Below are 19,546 nucleotides of genomic sequence, written 5' to 3' on the forward strand. Positions count from 1 at the left end.
AAATTTATGCAGCATTCTAAGAATTTGAGCTTGTATCCTACAATCTGACTATATGTAACTAAAGCAAGAGGTTGATTCAATTTAGCTTATAAACCTATAGCAAAGAAAAGGGTATTTTTATCATCAGTGTTTCTAAATTCTGACGACTTAGATCTATTAAGTTTTTATTACAACAAAAACTCAATCTACACTACTGAAACAGACCATACTTACCAGACAATTCCTTGGGCTCCAGAGCCAATTGGTTTCAACTGCTGGTAACGTTTTAGGACAGTGAAAGTTGAGTCTGCCACTTGTACACTGTAAAACTGACTATCACATTTACTGTCACTCATGATGTAGTGTCATATAATATTCCAAAGAGCTGGTACAGTCGTCAGATTCCTTGAAAGAGAAACAGAATGAACATGGATTCTTACTGAAATTATACATGCATAGCTCACTTAATAGTGTTTCAAATTCATTGGTATATAAGACAATGTGGCTGTAAGTTGGTAAACTGAGTTAGACCAAGTTCTGAACTTAAGCAACATGCAAAAAATGCAAAGACATTTTAATGGTACAAGATTATCATGAAAGGAAGGAATTCTGAGACCCTGCATGACCACATCTTAAGGGATTGGATTAGGAAATAACAACCTTTGGAGAAAAGAATTTGTACATTTTTATTAGCCATGACAAGACTACATCACTATGTGATTCTCATCAGCTTGCTTCCTGTGGGACCAGATTACACCATGCTGTCTCAACCAGATATGGAGGCACTCTGGAGATGCTGCAAAATGAACGTCTACAATTCATTCATGCAGAAAAACAAATGGACCAGTCTTCTGCTGTGTCCACAAATTCAGGTTAAAGTGACGAACTAGGAAGCAAGTCCGATGCCAAAGTGATTGTAAAAGTGGTAAGTTAAAGAACAACTGGGTGTTGGAGGCCTGGTGACACCTGTGTGTGCCGTGGATGCTCGTGAGTGCGCTCCTACCTTGTGAGGTGGTCCCGGAGCTGGCCTACATTCCCTAAACCCTACATCACTAGTGGGCTTCAATACAGACAGCCATAGACAGAGAACTCTGTCATAAGCTACAGACAATAACACGGACACTATGTTATCCACGAGGCATGAATATAAACTGGCAGCCCCAGAGCAGCCTTTCTGTGGTTTAGATAGTAGGCTGAGATTCCTACGCTGCAGGAGCCTGTATGATTTTATACAGAAAACAAAGCAAACAGAAATCGGCAGGCAGCTACCTTTACTCCGTTCCCTGGCTCTTGTCTGATAATGTTTATTCAAAAGTTAGCAAGCTATTTATATTGGTCATTTCTTAAAAATTAAAAAGCCAACAATAAAATCATTTAGGTAAATATTCTACACTGCTTACAAACACAGAATTTAAATTTTATTCTACAGCTTCCCCAAATTCCTGCTTGTTTGTTCTAACACCTAATATTTAATATCTACCCACTGAGTTTTTGGAGTGATGACATGTGTTTCAACACAATGATGTCTAGGACTTCCATTAAACATGGAAATTGATTAACAACAAGACTGAACAAAGAATTTAAATCAAATGAATAGTTTCTCCAACTGACTGTTGCTTCATGTTTTACCATTCTCAGGGCAGTGGCTGAGGCACAGCTGGTAGTACCAGCAGCCATTTGGACCAAGAGCCATTGCACACTGGCTGGGGATTGCGTCTGGGAGGCCAGAGTTGCACTAGATAAACTAACACACTGCTCACAACGACCGACAGGAATTATCAGCCCTGTGTTACACTGGAGTGACCCAAGGCTTAGTGAGCTGGCCAAGCCATGCTGCTGTGAGAAGGGGGCCCTAAGCTCTAGGAGGGGAGGGAAAGGTCTGTCTTGTTCATGGTGGCACGCTGTACTCCCAGGATAGGAGGACAGGGAGGGCCTGGCCCCTGGGACAGAGTGACCATTCAATATACCTCTGCTGATCAGACCCATAACACTGTAGCTAATGATTCCCTCACGATGCTGCTCTATTTTACTGACATCTGAAGGAGCATCTTTTTCTTAATTTATTTATAGTTTTTAAGAGGCTGAGACTATTCATCTCAACATTTACCGGGTACCTTTGTACAAGAAAGTGATAAATAATATACAAGACATATATCAAGATCAAACAGGTATTGGTCTTGAAGCAGCACCTACTTCACTATTTGGGGGAGAAGTGTGAGGAATGAGTCTATTATCTACATTGTAATATAAGTTATAAAGAGGTAAGGGCCATAAGTAAAATAGAAACAAAGCTGAAAGGCAAAAGAGGTCCTACCCACAAGCAGGGGTGCAGAAAACAGGAAGAGCTTCATGGAGGAGGTGGCATTTGCCCTGGATAGTTTTGCCAGAGACAGAGTAGAAGCACAGAACTCAAACTGGCTGTGCTCAGACATGGTGAATTGCTCAGCTTGACTAGTGGAGTAAAAATGCAAAGGATCAGAGACAGACTCAGCGAGAAGGCAGGAGCCACTACAACCTGCTATTTCTTGGCCATATTGTAATGCACCAGCAATACTGGTCATTCATAAAGCATTTCTTGAGCACCACTGTGGACCAGGTCCTTTGCCAGAACCTGCCTTCTGCGTTTCAAGCTTACAGAGAGCGTACACTGCGGGTACACTCAGAAGAGATCGGATGCAAGGAGAGCCCTAAACCCAGAAGAATGGAGGTTTAGGGTGAAGGGATAGGAAGTAGCATGTGCAGAGAGCTGGAGGTGCCTTCTAAGCATGACAAATCATTTGAGATTTGATTCTGCTGGGTCATGGGGGGACAAAACTGGAGAGAAAACAAGGCCAGATCACCCCAGGCCCTGGAAACCGCTCAGAGCCATCTGGGCCTGGGCCTGAGGGCTGTAGAGCCATCAAAGCACGAGAGGCATGGGTTCACACTCGCTTTTCAGAGAGGTCATTCGGGAAGCTGAGAAAGGGTTGGATTCGAATGGGTAGGACTCAAAACAGGCAGACCTGACAAAAATGGCAGGATTGTGGCAGGTGGGGAAAAGAAGGAAATGCACGGGTTGGAGGAAGAATGTACGTGACTTGTTGCCCTGCAGGAGATGGGGAGAAACAAAGGTGTAACAGCTGTAGGTAAGCAGGAGATAGCTGAGTCGGAAAGTTCGGCTTTGGACAAGTTAAGTCTGAAGTGACCAAGGGACAGTATGACAGGCCTAGGCTGCTGACCTACTCCAGGATCCACTCCTCCCTTCATTTTAGTAACAGAAGCCACCCTGTTCTAGCTGGACAAATGGCTACCCAACTAGAGATGACATCTGGTCACTTTCCTGGCAGGCAGCTGTGGCCAGATGACCAACCTTTAGCTAATGAGATGTGAGCAGAAGTGATGTATGCTACTCCCAGATCATTTTTTTAAACAGAAAGCTGCTTGCCTTTCAATCTATCTTTCTCCCTTGCTGTTGGCTGAGGGATCAGCAGTCATAGATCCAGAGATGGAAGTCACATGCTGAAGATGCTAGAGTCACCCACCAGCCTGAGTCTGGAATGACCTTGTGGCACTGAGATGGCCCCCATTCTGGTCCACCTGCCCACATTGAGATTGGCACAAATTAATCTCAACCTTGTTGAACAACTCTGGAACTCTCTCTGCTACAGCTGTTGTAACCTGTACTCAGACTGGTACAGTATTAGGCTAGCTTTTGTGAATTTGGGGAGTACATTATATTATTAGGTCAATAATTAACATAATTTCATCTCAAGATTTTAAATAATTTTAAAATTAAAATAAGTTTCCCTTATTAGGCAGAAAAAAAAAAAAACCACCTAAGACAGAATCTGTCAAAGCCACCTCCTCTGTCAATCTTGGGCTTCATGGGCTTGCTTCATGAGGGCAAGAGAAAGAACCCCAAACCAAACTAAGAAAGCATGTAATTTAGCTATTAATGAAATCAACTCTCTCTTGAGATTGTATTTCAACAAAATGGACCTCAACCTGGTTTCAGAAGACAATTTACAAATTGAGAGGTGTTAAGAATTCTTCATGCAACCACACTACCAACACATTAAGAATTCTTCATGCAAACCACATTACCAACACACAGAAGGTGCAGTCCCTGCCTTAACTTCCCTCACCAGAAGATGCTGGTTCCTCACCTCGGTTCCCAGCAGTGGGACACAGTGCCTACCGTGTTCACTGTCACTCAGCTTCTGCAGGTCTGCCTCTGCCTCCCTCTGCCAGGTCAGGAGCTCCTCAAAAGCAGCGAGGGCCTGTCTTCCCTCTCATGAGACATTGTTCAATGCCCACCAATTTTCCACTGAAAAAGCTCCTAGAAGAACACACTCTGCTCCTACAGACCTAACTGTGGTGAGTGGGTGCCTTGAGGTTAGGAATTGGCACGGCCTTTGCTAAAGGCATCTGGCTCATGTCCACACTCTCCCCACTTACCATGCTGCTTTGATGAATGCTTGTTTAATGAAATGCTCTAATCGAAAATCTCTATTTCTCCAAGACTGGAGACCTGTAAAATCTACCCACTCTATAAATAAACATTGGGCAGGAGAAACATTCCTACCTGTTTAGAGCCTAGAGTAAGAAATGCTTCAAAAATTTTTTCTCTACCTCTAGTATTCTAAATATAAGCAATTCAGGTACTATAAATATTAAATCTGATTAACTTTTCTAAATAGAAAAATTAGCTCTAACTACAGTTTTACATAGTTATAAAATTTTAAAGTGGGAAAGAACAGTGGAGAGCATACAGTCTGAGTCTTGTGGGGATGACAGCTACCATTTACTGAGTTCTCCTAACAAACTCCTGACGGCCTCCTGTGTGCCAAGCATGAGGTAGCAGCTGTCAATGGAGTACTAATTGGACAGTCCCTTCCCTCAAACCACCAACTGAATATTTATCACACCACATAGGAGGTGTCCTAGGGGAATGCACAGGCTGCATGGCAGAAGCCCAGCAGAGTAGTGTCCAGAGGGCAGAGTGAGAGAACAAGTGGAATGTGTGAGTGAGAGATGGATGTAAAGGAAGGCTTCCTGGAGGAGGCAAGACCTGCGTGCAAGTTAAGTATCAACCTAGGTGTGACGAAACAGGTACTTTCACACATGATGGTGAGAACTATAAATTGATAAAACATTTTTTGGAAGCAAAATAGGTAATACCTAAGGAAAAATTTAAATGCACAAGACTCCTAACCTGGCAACTACAATTCTATAAATGTATCTGACAAATACATGTGTACAAATATTCAAAGATATTTGTGCAAGGATGTTTGTAGCACTGCTTGTAATAGGCAAAAAACTAGAAATAACCTAAAAAGTACCCTTGGAATGACTGAATAAATTACGGCACAAAAGCATAATAAAGCCATTAAAAACAATGCAGGGACTTTATGCATTGATATGGAAAGATGTCTAAGATATATAAGGAAATAAAGCAAGTTAAAGAAGAGTGCATACAGTAAATTCCAATGTATGGAAAAATACACAAACACATGCACACACACACACACACAATATGCTAGCAAGTGCAGAGAAACAGTGGGAAATGAGACTTTCATTCTTGCCATTATAACTTTCTGTTCTTTTTTTTAAAACTATGCACATATTTCACATTTTAAAAACTAAACAAACACTTTTAAATGAAAAGCTGCAAAATGGTCACTCTGACACCTTTACAGAGAATGGATTTGAGGCAGATGAGACTAGAGGCAGGAAGGCAAGTGGGCCAGGCTCTGAGTACACAGTTATACACCTTCTCCTAACAGCCTGTGAGGTGCGTGGTACTGTCCTCACTCTGCAAATGAGGAAACAACTCGGAGACAGTAAGGAACTTGCCCAAATTCTCAGCTGGAAAGTGGCATGGCCTGGATTTGAATTGAGGTGTATTTGACTACTATATCCATGTTTTCCCCAATATATTACTGTAATATCTCTAATTTTACTTAGAAAGTAAAGTGACTGTCCAAGGGCTGGTCAAGACCAGGCCAGAATAACGCAGATCTTCACATCTCATCTTGCTGTCTTCACCCCACTAAGACACTTTCTTCTGATGATGAAGATAATTCAGTGATCCATAAACTCAAACCTTTAATCACACTGATGTTTCAGAATACCCAGGGCATTCAATATTTAAATTAACTGACTGCTGTGATTAAAAGCAGATTTTCACAATCACCCTCTTTGTTTCAATGCTTGCTGCTGAAAGTTTTAATCAAATTGTTTTTTTCTACTTTAATTCATATTAAAAATAGCATAGCACAACAACTTAATCTTTCTTGGATAACCAAAATCTTCACAGCACCTCAGGGCCATTCTTCTGAACATCAGTTCTTAAGTTACAGTACATACTATGATACAGAATTGGTTATTATGTCACTCACAGGGACGTGAGTGACTCCAACAAGGATTCTTCCTGCCGGGTCCTTGTAGTCGTCAGTCTCCCCATCTCCAGGCCCAATGCCCGATACCCAGTGTTGTGAGTAAAGGCCTCATTGCTCCCCAGACATACCAATAGCCAAAGTGCTCTCCCAGCCTCCATTCCTGATACCTCCAAACCACTGTATATATACCACATTAGAAAGAAAGATCTGTCCACTTGAAAACCTTTACATGAATGCTTATAGCAGCTATATTTGTAATAGTTCAAAACTGGAAACAATCCAGATGTCCTTCAGTGGGTGGGTGGTTAAACAAACTGCTGTATGTCAATACCATGGACCATCACCCAGCAATAAAAATGATCGAACTACTGATATACATTACAACTTGGGTGGGTCATAAGGGTATTATGGAATGATAGTGACAATTTTTAGTGATAAAAGCCAATTTCACAAGGTCCATAGGATATAATTCCATTTATACAACATTCTTGAAATGAAAATTCTCTATATTATAGAGATATAGAACAGGTTAGTGGTCACCAGGGGTTATGGATGGTGGGGGGCAAGGCGGGTGGTGTGGTTATAAACGGGTAGTACAAGGGAGATCTTTGGGATGATGAAATAGTTCTGTATCTTGATGGCGAAGGTGGTGATTATATGAACCTCCACATGTGATAAAATGACACAGAACTGTACAAGCATTGTACCAATGCTAACTGCCTGATGCTGGTATTATACTATAGTTACATAAATATACAACCATTGGTGGAAACTGGGTGAAGAGTGTACAGGACCTCTCTGCTATTTTTGCAACCTCTTGTGAATCTATAATTATTTCAAAATAAGGAATTAAAAGAGATTTGTTGAAAATATGCAGTGATCATACTGCTCTCCTGTTTAAACTCCTTCAGTAGTGACCGACTGCCTTGACAGTAAAATTCTAATTCTTATAACAGCAGAGGAGTTCTGCAGGGCCTCTGGCCCACTCTTCGGCACTATCAAACCACCTGGGAGCAGCAGACCCCAGCTACTGCATACCTCAGGCCTCTGCCTGAGCTGTCCCATCTGCCTGAGATGACTTCCCTCCCCCTTTTGCTCTCCTGGCCAAACTTCATCCTCCAAAGTCTAGTGCAAGCACCTGCTTCTCCTGCAAGTTCTCCTCTATAGCCTTTCCTTTCAAACTGTGCAGGGCATGTCCCTTTTTTGGCACCACATCATGTATTCATTTGCATTGCAAGTCTATCTCTACTTCTACCTGTGAGCTCCTCAAGGGCAGAAAATTGTCTGATCTATTTCTCAATCCTTTACTAAGTACACAGTGGGTGCCCAGGAAATATATGTTAAGGCAAAACTAAGCAGGAGAGTAAATGTGGTAAGGCAGCTTCGTGCAATGGCTAAGATTAGGACTCTGGAGTCAGAGAGCAGTGGGTCTGCCATTTATCTGGGTGAGTGAACTTGGGCAAGCAATTACACTCATGTGTAGAACGGGAATAACTGAAGAATCAACCTCAGAGGAAAACTAGCACAGTGCCTAGCACAGGGCAAGGTCTCAACGTCAGCTGACCTTAAGACACCCATTCTACTTATCCCAACAAATGTCTGCATTCTGCAAATGTGAATTAAAATCTGGTAAGTGCAAAAGCTGATGACATGGTTAATACTGGTGAGCACCTCAGTGAAAGACACAATAGACAGGAGGCAATGCACAGAATTTACTTTTCATTCTAGCGTGTGGTAGGCAGATGATGTTTCAGGAAATTTTTGAATTTTTTTTTTATACAGCAGGTTCTTATTAGTTATCTATTTTATATATATTAGTATATATATGTCAATCACAATCTTCCAGTTCATCCCACAACCATCACTTCCCCTTCCCTGCTTTCCCCCCTTGGTGTCCATATATTTGTTCTCTACATCTGTGTCTCTATTTCTGTCTTGCAAACGGGTTCATCTGTACCATTTTTCTAGATTCCACATATATGTGTTAATATACGATATTTGTTTTCCTCTTTCTCACTTACTTCACTCTGTACGACAGTCCCTATGTCCATCCATGTCTCTACAAATGACACAATTTCGTTCCTTCCATTGTATATATGTACCACATCTTCTTTAACCATTCGTCTGTCAATGGGCATTTAGGTTGCTTCAATGACCTGGCTATTGTAAATAGTGCTGGAATAAACATTGAGGTGCATGTGTCTTTTTGAATTATGTTTTTCTCTGGGTATATGCCCAGTAGTGGGACTGCTGGGTCATATGGTAATTCTATTTTTAGTTTGTTAAGGAACCTCCATACTGCTCTCCATAGTGGCTGTATCAATTGACATTCCCACCAACAGTACAAGAGGGTTCCCTTTTCTACACACCCTCTCCAGCATTTGTTGCTTGTAAATTTTCTGATGATGCCCATTCTAACTGGTGTGAGGTGATACTTTATCGTAGTATTGATTTGCATTTCTCTAATAATTAGTGATGTTGAGCACCCTTTCATGTGTTTGTTGGCAATTTGTTTATTTTCTTTGGAGAAATGTCTACTTAGGTCCTCTGCCTATTTTTTTATTGTGTTGTTTGTTTTTTTAATATTGAGCTGCATGAGCTGTTTATATATTTTGGAGAATAATCCTTTGTTGATTCGTTTGCAAATATTTTCTCCCATTCTGAGGGTTGTCTTTTCGTCTTGTTTATAGTTTCCTTTGCTGTGCAAAAGCTTTTAAATTTCATTTGGTCCCATTTGTTTATTTTTGTTTTTATTCCCATTAATCTGGGAGGTTGGTCAGAAAAGGTCTTGCTGTGATTTAAGTCAAAGAGTATTCTGCCTATGTTTTCCTCTAAGAGTTTCATAGTGCCTGGTCTTACATTTAGGTCTTTAATCCATTTTGAGTTTATTTTTGTGTATGGTGTTAGGGGGTGTTCTAATTTCATTCTTTTACATGTAGCTGTCCAGTTTGCCCAGAACCACTTATTGAACAGGCTGTCTATTCTCCATTGTATATTCTTGCCTCCTTTATCAAAGATAAGGTGACCATATGTGTGTGGGTTTATCTCTGGGCTTTCTATCCTGTTCCATTGATCTATATTTCTGTTTTGGTGCCAGTACCATACTGTCTTGATTACTGTAGCTTTGTAGTATAGTCTGAAGTCAGGGAGCCTGATTCCTCCAGCTCTGTTTTTCCTTCTCAAGATTGCTTTGGCTATTCAGGGTCTTTTGTGTTTCCATACAAATTGTGAAATTTTTTGTTCTAGTTTTGTGAAAAATGCCAGTGGTAGTTTGATAGGGATTGCATTGAATCTGTAGATAGCTTTGGGTAGCATAGTCATTTTCACAATATTGATTCTTCCCATCCAAGAACATGGTATATCTCTCCATTTGTTTGTGTCATCTTTGATTTCTTTCATCAGTGTTTTACAGTTTTCTGAGTACAGGTCTTTTACCTCCTTAGGTAGGTTTATTCCTAGGTATTTTACTCTTTTTGTTGCAATGGTGAATGGGGCTACTTCCTTAATTTCTTTCTTATCTTTCATTGTTAGTGTATAGAAATGCAAGAGATTTCTGTGCATTAATTTTGTATCCTGCAACTTTACCAAATTCATTGATTAGCTCTAGTAGAGTTCTGGCGGCATCTTTAGGGTTCTCTACATATAGTATCATGTCATCTGCAAACAATGACAGTTTTACTTCTTTTCCAACTTGTATTCCTTTTATTTCTTTTTCCTCTCTGATTGCTGTGGCTAGGACTTCCAAAACTATGTTGAATAAAAGTGGCAAGAGTGGATATCCTTGTCTTGTTCCTGATCTTAGAGGAAATGCTTTCAGTTTTTCACCATTGAGAATGATGTTTGCTGTGAGTTTGTCCCCTATGCCCTTTATTATGTTGAGGTAGGTTCCCTCTATGCCCACTTTCTGGAGAGTTTTTTTTATCATAAATTGGTGTTGAATTTTGGCGAAAGCTTTCTCTGCATCTATTGAGATGATCATATGGTTTTTATTCTTTAATTTGTTAATATAGTGTATCACATTGACTTGCATATATTGAAGAATCCTTGCATCCCTGGGATAAATCCCACTTGATCATGGTGTATGATCCTTTTAACTGCTGTTGGATTTGGTTTGCTAGTATTTTGTTGAGGATTTTTGCATCTATATTCATCAGTGATATTGGTCTGTAATTTTCTTTTTTTGTAGTACCTTAGTCTAGTTTTGGTATCAGGATGATGGTGGCCTAATAGAATGAGTTTGGGATTGTTCCTTCCTCTGCATTTTTTTGGAAGAGTTTGAGAAGGATGGGTGTTAGCTCTTCTCTAAATGTTTGATAGAATTCACGTGTGAAGCCATCTGGTCCTCGACTTTTGTCTGTTGGAAGATTTTTTTTTTTTTTTTTTTGCGGTACGCGGGCCTCTCACTGCCGTGGCCTCTCCCGTTGCGGAGCAACAGGCTCCGGACACGCAGCCTCAGTGGCCATGGCTCACGGGCGCAGCTGCTCCGTGGCATGTGGGATCTTCCCGGACCGGGGCACGAGCCCGTGTCCCCTGCATCAGCAGGCAGACTCTCAACCACTGCGCCACCAGGGAAGCCCTGTTGGAAGATTTTTACTCAGTTTCAATTTCATTACTTGTGATTGGTCTGTTCATATTTTCTATTTCTTCCTGGTTCAGTCTTGGAAGGTTATACCTTTCTAAGAATTTGTCCACTTCTTCCAGGTTGTCCATTTTATTGGCATAGAGTTGCTTGTAGTAGTCTCTTATGATGCTTTGCATTTCTGCGATGCCTGTTGTAACTTCTCCTTTTTCATTTCTAATTTTATTGCTTTCAGTCCTCTCCCTCTTTTTCTTGATGACTCTGGCTAAAGGTTTATCAATTTTGTTTATCTTCTCAAAGAACCAGCTTTTAGTTTCATTGATTTTTTGCAATTGTTTTCTTCATTTCTATTTCATTTATTTCTGCTTTGATTTTTATGATTTCTTTCCTTCTACTAACTTTGGGTTCTGTTTGTTCTTCTTTAATTGCTTTAGGTGTAAGGTTAGGTTGTTTATTTGAGATGTTTCTTGTTTCTTGAGGTAGGATTGTATTGCTATAAACTTCCCTCTTAGAACTGCTTTTGCTGCATCCCATAGGTTTTGGATCGTTGTATTTTCATTGTCATTTGTTTCTGGGTATTTTTTGATTTCTTCAGTTATCTCTTGGTTATTTAGTAACGTATTGTTTAGCCTCCATGTGTTTGTGTTTTTTACGTTTTTTTCCCTGTAATTTATTTCTAATCTCATATTGTTGTGGTCAGAAAAGATGCTTGATATGATTTCAGTTTTTTTAATTTACCAAGGCTTGATTTGTGAACCAATATATGATCTATCCTGGAGAATGCTCTGTGTGCACTTGAGAAGAAGTGTAATCTGCTGTTTTAGATGCAATGTCTTATAAATAACAATTAAATCTATCTGGTCTATTGTGTCATTTAAAGCTTGTGTTTCCATATTCATTTTCTGTCTGGATGATCTGCCCATTGGTGTAAGTGAGGTGCTAAAGGCCCCCACTATTATTGTCTTCCTGTTGATTTCCTCTTTCATAGCTGTTAGCATTTGCCTTATGTATTGAGGTGCTCCAATGTTGGGTGTATATGTAATTGTTATACCTTCTTCTTGGATTGATCCCTTGATCATTATGTAGTGTCCTTCCTTGTCTCTTATAACATGCTTCATTTTAAAGTCTATTTTATCTGATATGAGTATTGCTACTCCAGCTTTCTTTTGATTTCCATCTGCATGGAACATCTTTTTCCACCCCCTCACTTTCAGTCTGTATGTGTCCCTAGGTCTGAAGTGGTTCTCTTGTAGACAGCATATATATGGGTCTTGTTTTTGCATCCATTCAGCGAGACTGTGTCTTTTGGTTGGGGCATTTAATCCATTCACATTTAAGGTAATTATCGATATGTATGCTCCTATTACCATTTTCTTAACCGTTTTGGGTTTGTTTTTGTAGGTCCTTTTCTTATCTTGTGTTTCCCAGTTAGAGGAGTTACTTTAGCATCTGTTACAAAGCTGGTCTGGTGGTGCTGAATTCTCTTAGCTTTTGCTTGTCTGTAAAGTTTTTGATTTCTCCATCAAATCTGAATGAGATCCTTGCTGGGTAGAGTAATCTTGGTTGTAGGTTCTTCCGTTTCATCACTTTAAATATATTGTGCCACTCCCTTCTGGCTTGTAGAGTTTCTGCTGAGAAATCAGCTGTTAACCTTATGGGAGTTCCCTTATATGTTATTTGTCGTTTTTTCCTTGTTGCTTTTAATAATTTTTCTTGTCTTTAATTTTTGTCAGTTTGATTACTATGTGTCTCAGTGTGTTTCTCCTTGGGTTTACCCTGCCTGGGACTCTCTGCACTTCCTGGACTTGGATGGCTATTTCCTTTCCCATGTTCGGGAAGTTTTTGACTATAATCTCTTCAAATATTTTCTCAGGTCCTTTCCCTCTTTCTTCCCCTTCTGGGACCCCTATAATGCGAATGTTGGTGCGTTTAATGTCCCAGAGGTCTCTTAGGCTGTCTTCATTTATTTTCATTCTCTTTTCTTCATTCTGTTCTGCAGCAGTGAATTCCATCATTCTATCTTTCAGGTCACCGATCCATTCTACTGCCTTAGTTTTCTGCTATTGATTCCTTCTAGTGCATTTTTCATTTCAGTTACTGTATTGTTCATCTCTGTTTGTTTGTTCTTTAATTCTTCAAGGTGTTTGCTCTTTAATTCTTCTAGGTCTTTGTTACACATTTCTTGCATCTTCTCGATCTTTGCCTCCATTCTTTTTCAGAGCTCCTGGATCATCTTCACTATCGTTATTCTGATTTCTTTTTCTGGAAGTTGCCTATCTCCACTTTACTTAGTTGTTTTTCTGGGGTTTTACCTTGTTCCTTCACCTGGTACACAGTCCTCTGCCTTTTCATTTTGTCTGCCTTTCTGTGAATGTGGTTTATGTTCCACAGGCTGCAGGATTGTAGTTCTTCTTGCTTCTGCTGTCTGCCCTCTGGTGGATGAGATTATCTAAGAGGCTTGTGCAAGCTTCCTGATGGGAGGGACTGGTGGTGGGTAGAGCTGGGTGTTGCTCTGGTGGGCAGAGCTCAGTAAAACTTTAATCTGCTTGATGGATGGGGCTGAGTTCCCTCCCTATTAGTTGTTTGGCCTGAGGCAACCCAGCAATGGAACCTACAGGCTTGAACTTCTGCTGCCAGGTCCTTGTCCCTGTGGTGAGCCAAAGCTGCTCACTGCCTCTGCAGGAGACCCTCCAACACTAGCAGGTAGGTCTCGTTCAGTCTGCTATAGGGTCATTGCTTCTTCCCCCTGGGTCTTGATGCACACACTACTTTGTGTGTGTCCTCCAAGAGTGGAGTCTCTGCTTCCCCCAGTCCTGTTGAAGTGCTGCAATCAAATCCCGGTAGCCTTCAAAGTCTGATTCTCTGGGAATTCCTCCTCCTGTTGCCGGACCACCAGGTTAGAAAGAAAGCCTGATGTTGGGCTCAGAACCTTCACTCCCGTGGGTGGACTTCTGTGGTATAATTGTTCTCCAGTTTGTGAGTCACCCACCCAGCAGTTACGGGATTTGATTTTATTGTGATTGCACCCCTCCTACCATCTCACTGTGGCTTCTCCTTTGTCTTCGGATGTGGGGTATCTTTTTTGGTGAGTTCCACTGTCTTCCTGTCAATGACTGTTCAGCAGTTAGTTGTGATGCCAGTGCTCTCGCTAGAGGGAGTGAGCACACGTCCTTCTACTCTGCCATCTTCTCAGGAAATTTTTAGAAGACACCCACTTTCCAACATATAATAGTAGTTATGTTTCTGAGAGTTAAGAATTGGAAAAATGGATTTTCTTTCTTTCGGTACGCGGGCCTCTCACTGTTGTGGCCTCTCCCGTTGCGGAGCACAGGCTCTGGACGCGCAGGCTCAGCAGCCATGGCTCACGGGCCCAGCCGCTCCATGGCATGTGGGATTTTCCCAGACCGGGGCACGAACCTGTGTCCCCTGCATCAGCAGGCGGACTCTCAACCACTGCAACACCAGGGAAACCCGGAAAAATGGATTTGATTCTAGAATCAGAGCTGGAGGATTTACTACCTGGGTTGCACCCTCATGCTTAGATATGCTGAAATCAAACTAGTAGCAGCATCAGTTTAGATATACAATATTTAAATAGGCAAACAAATTAAATCATTTACAGTTCTGTAGAAATACATGTGTGTGTATGTTTATGTGTGTGTATATATATATTTTTTTCTTTTTTAAGGAAAAGGAGTTTTTTAAAAGCAATCATTCTCAATTATTCTTTCTCTTAAAATCATTGTAGGGGAGTGGAGATATGTTTTTTAAACAAATTGTTCTAAAAAAAACCATATGTTTTTAAAACGAATCCCCAAGTTTTTCCTACACTGGCCTATGGAAAGACAAAGTAACAGGTGGTTTTCACACTGTTCACTCTCCTAATAGCCAAATAATTCAGTTATAGAAATATTCAAATAACAACTTCACAACAGGCAAGAACCCATTTTTTTTTTTTTTTTTTGCAGTACGTGGGCCTCTCATTGCCGTGGCCTCTCCCGTTGCGGAGCACAGGCTCCGGATGCGCAGGCTCAGCGGCCACGGCTCACGGGCCCAGCCGCTCTGCGGCATGTGGGATCCTCCCAGACCAGGGCATGAACCCGTGTCCCCTGCATCGGCAGGCGGACTCTCAATGACTGTTGCACCACCAGGGAAGCCCAATGCCTCTCTTTTAAGGGGGAAAAAAAACTGCCTCATTTGTAATCCATATATCCTTAGAATCTATTTTTACTATTCCTGAAATGTTTCAGTGTATGTAGTCTTTGCTTAAGAAAGGGTCTAAGGCAAAATTAGCTGGGGAGAAAAAAAGGAGTAGAATACTTTATAGAATCCAAAAACAAAAAAAGAACCAAGAAACCAAATGACATTAAATAAAATCAAATCTGTTGAATTTCACCATCAAATGTTTAGTAAATTTCCTTAGCTGTAAGGAATTCCTATGCTAAAATGGAGACAATTCTTGCTTTTTTTTTTTTTTTTTTTTGCAGTATGCAGGCCTCTCACTGCTGTGGCCTCTCCCGTTGCGGAGCACAGGCTTCCAGACACGCAGGCTCAGTGGCCATGTGAGATCCTCCTGGACCAGGGCACGAACCCGTGTCCCCTGCATCGGCAGGCAGACTCTCAGCCACTGCGCCACCAGGGAAGCCCTGCTCATTATTTTTATATCTATTAATTTACACCCCAACATTTTCCAAAGAGGATTTGAGGCACCTTTTAACAATACTTTAACTGGCAATCCAAAGGCCAATAAAAAATGTGAAAAGATCCACAGTCCTTTCTAAAAAATGAGTTCTTGCTGGGCAAAAGATATACAAACTTGTCCCCGAAATAATATGCCCTCTTAATGAATCAATGGGTCCAGGCACTGAGCATCAACAGCGGCTAACATCATAGTGTGAGCCAACCAGGACTACTTGCCTCTAGAGGAAGCGTGTACCCCCTTAGGAAGGCACCCTGGATCCAACCAAACCTCACCTAGATCCAACTACAACTTTTCAAGAAATACAGAGAAACAAGAAATTACATTGGAGAGGTACAATCAGTAAAATCCCAATAATGGAAAAGCTATTGCTTCAACAAATAAACTACAAGGAAAAGAAAAAAAGAAATAAAGGGGGATCTACAGATTAAAAGAAATTTAAAAGACATATGAACTTATCATAATGTATGGACCTTATCTGGATCCTGATTCCAATGAAGAAACTATTAAAGAAACTATAAAATTTATGAGACAACTAGAAATTTGAATGCTGACTGGCTATTTGATGATATTAAGGAATTATTGCTTTTCAAAGTTTAAAAGACTCCTTATCCTTTAGAACATAAACTGAAAAATTCATGGATGAAATGACATCATAGTTAGGATTTGCTTGAAAATAATAGGTGAGGTGAGGTGTATGGATGGGATTAGGGACAAACAAGATTGGCCATGAGTTGGTAATCGTTAAAGCCAGATACTACTCTGTCTACTTCTGTATATGTTTGAAATTCCTCATAATAAACAGTTAAAATAAAGACTGATGTTGAAACTAGTTCATACAATCACAGAAGGCCAAATACAAATTTAATTTTCCTTAATTCTTAGGGAAAATTATGTAAAAATGTCACCTTCTTAACCAAGTATAACTACATATTTAGATTGGAAATAGCTGCCCTACTGCCAAATCAATAGTCTTAAGAAAAAAATGTGGTTTTGTTTTACCTTAGGCATCATGAAATAAATTGGTTTACTCACTGTTAATTGCTTCATCTGGCACTTTTCTCTATCCAGAAAATTAAGAAATTTGATTTTAAATAGACAAATTGAGGTGTATCCTCTAACATTTATTTAGGGAGGCCAAATAAACACATTTTAATCTGTCAACAAATTATTTAAAGTGGTATCCTGAAAATTAAATCCTCAGGAGTGGATTCTCCTCAGGAGACTCAGGAGAATCAAAACTTTTCAGAGAAGACTATGCCAGAATAGTATTATTTTTAACCCTGCAGAATCCTTTTGAAGGGGAAAAAAAAGGGTTAAATGAAGGGAAACATCTAAATTGGATGTTGTTCTTCCAGAACAAATGAAGAGCCAAAAGAGAATACTCAGAGCTGAGGGACCCAGGAAAGAATGCTGATCTGGGGGATACCTGGGTTCAAATTTCACTTTCCAGCTGCTTGCTATGAAACAAGACTGCTGAAACTCTGGGAGCCTCTGTTTCCTCCTCTGCAGAAATGGGCTTCATAGCTGCTATCACAGAGCTCCAGTGACAATTAAATAAGAGTACCTGGACAAATAGGGCCTAGCTCCTCTGGCCTTGGGCTACCTTTCCAGCTCATTGCAACTCTTCCCTCCTATACAACCTGCACTGGAGGTCGACAATCCTGCAACAAAGCTGAATGAGGTCTGTATTTTACTTGTTTCACAGCATTTAAAACATTTTAAAATTAGCTACTGCCAACATTTCAAAATCAAGAGAGTGTAGATACAAATGTCGAGTCCTGACTTCTTTCCAAAAATTGCTGGGTGAGCTGGGTCTGGTTCTCCAGGGTCCCCACTACTCCAAGCTCTCTTACACCTGGCCCAACAGGCTGATTTTGACCCCACATTGATCTAAAGTTCTTCCTTCACCCTGCCCTTTCCCACTTCTTGCCTCCCCCACCTGACAAGTTTCTCATCACCATTCAAGGCTCAACTCCAGCACCAGCCATCACCTCCTCCAAGTTTCCAAGGCACAGCCCCTCCTCTACAGCCAGCTGTCCTAATACTCTCTACATGTCTGCCTTCCCTACTGGGCTCTTGGGCTCTCTAGAGGAAGGGACCCTGTTGCTATTGCCTTTGTGTCCCCAGGGCCGAGCAGAAAGCCTGACCTAGATAATGTAGAATTCAGTAAATGTCTCCTGAATGTGTGGAAGGAAGTTACAGCTAAAACATTACAAAAATGTAAGATTTTATATCACAGCTTGTTCTGACAGTTACCAAATAAAGGGGTCAAGGACATTAAAATGTTTCACAAAATGAAAGCAAGTTTCCATCTGCATACTAGTTTCACAAGTTAGTCAGAAGTCACTAAACAAACATAAAGGAAAAGCAACAGGTGGGCAGGGTCATTCATTCATTCACTGGACTGATATTACTGAGTACTTACTGTGTGCTTTCTAAGCACTGGGGATAAAGCAGTGGACAAATCAGACAACTACCTGTTTTCATAAGCTACATCCTAGTGGGAGAGACAGAAAATAAACAGGCAAATCAATAGAATAGTTTCAAACCAGATACTAGGAAGAAAATTAAACAATTACTAAGGGAAGAAAGAGGGTGGTCAAGGAAGGCATTGTGTAAAGTGAGACATCTGACCAGAAGAAGAACCAGAAGGAATCAGCTGTGCAAAGATCCGGGAGACAACTCCAATCACTGGACACAGCAAGTGCAAAGGTCCTGAGGTAAACAGAACGTTCAAGGCAAGTAAGGTGGGTGGGACAGGAGAACGGTGCTCTGGGTTGGGGGGGTGCTGGGGGGTTGGCGGGGTGGGTTGGGCAGGGCCTGCTCTGGCGTTGCTGGGCACTGAGTGTGCAATGACAAGGCACTGGAGCAGCGTTAGTATGGGGGACTATGGGCGAATGGGGAGGGGGTTCCTGCCACACTCAAACCAGCAAGGAGCAGTATGCCGCCCAATTTTTCACAAATGTGCACTGGGCTCCTGCCCAGGCGCTTTCACACACATTCATATAGCCTGACAACAACACTGTCCCAAAGGGCAGGCATTTCTCCCACTTTGCTGAGAGGAAAACCGAGAAACATCAAGTGTCAGTGCCTTTGCTAAGGTCGCAGGAACCAAATCCCAGGCTTCTGAGCATCCCGGAGGTGTGCTGCTGTGTGCCAAACAATCGGGGGGGGGGGGCGCCCACAGACCCTACGGTAGGTCTGCCAAGGCCAGACTAGGGAGCGGGCCCTCAGCTTTGGGGTGCTGACAGCCGGGCGGGAGGGGTGACTGCGGCAGCCCGGGGGACGAGGGGCTGCGGCCGGGGTCACCAGCACCCCGCAGACCCCGGTCGGCCCCACAGAACCTGGTCCTCCAGCCCCGCGCTCCCCCTTCCCCGCGGATCCCGGCCGCGCGGCCCTCCCGCCGTCCCTCCCCAGCGAGGCTCGGCCCGAGAGTCCCCGCTGGGCCTAACCCGCCCGCCGGGCTCACCTCGCCTCCCCGCCGCCGCGCCAAGAGGAGAGGGCAGGCGGGCGGACTGGCGGCGCTGCGTGCTGGCGGCTCGCGGCTCCGCTGCCCCGGGCTCGGCCGGCCGCCCCGCCCCGCTCTGCTCCGCTCCGCCCCGCCGCCGCCGCCGCCGCCGCCGCCGCCGCCGCCGTCGTCGTCGTCGTCGTCGTCGCCGCCGCAGCCGCCGCCGCCGCCGCCACCGCCCGCAGTGGGTGTGAGGGGCGCCGGAGCGCTTAGATCCCTTCCGGTCTGGCTCTCTTCTCCTCCGCCGCCGCCGCCGCAGCGGCGCTCGGCCTGACCGACCCGCGCGCCGACCAATCGGCGCGCGGTAAGCCGGACTGGTGCAGCCAATCGCGCGCGGGGTGGTGGGGACGAACTACTGCCGGGCGGCTCGGGCGGGGCGGCCGGCGGAGCCAGGGCCC

The 19,546-nt window shown here is 42.6% G+C and overlaps 1 protein-coding gene across 3 annotated transcripts in view; it reads right to left on the reverse strand.

Moving 5' to 3' along the window:
- Positions 1-19,546, reverse strand: part of MAPK9 (mitogen-activated protein kinase 9) — a 60,905-nt gene that overhangs the window by 40,358 nt on the left and 1,001 nt on the right. For 2 of the 3 annotated variants that reach the window (XM_032627019.1, XM_032627021.1), the window contains exons 1-2: positions 19,110-19,362; positions 214-384 (exon numbers count right to left, since the gene is read on the reverse strand). In XM_032627019.1, coding sequence (XP_032482910.1) covers positions 214-335 — 122 coding nt within the window. In that variant the 5' untranslated portion in view covers positions 336-384; positions 19,110-19,362. Of the gene's footprint in view, positions 1-213; positions 385-19,109; positions 19,363-19,546 lie in introns of those variants that run through there. The other variant, XM_032627020.1, reaches the window with a different exon arrangement.

This window comes from Phocoena sinus, chromosome 3 (assembly GCF_008692025.1).
Source record: "Phocoena sinus isolate mPhoSin1 chromosome 3, mPhoSin1.pri, whole genome shotgun sequence".
Lineage (NCBI taxonomy): Eukaryota > Metazoa > Chordata > Mammalia > Artiodactyla > Phocoenidae > Phocoena > Phocoena sinus.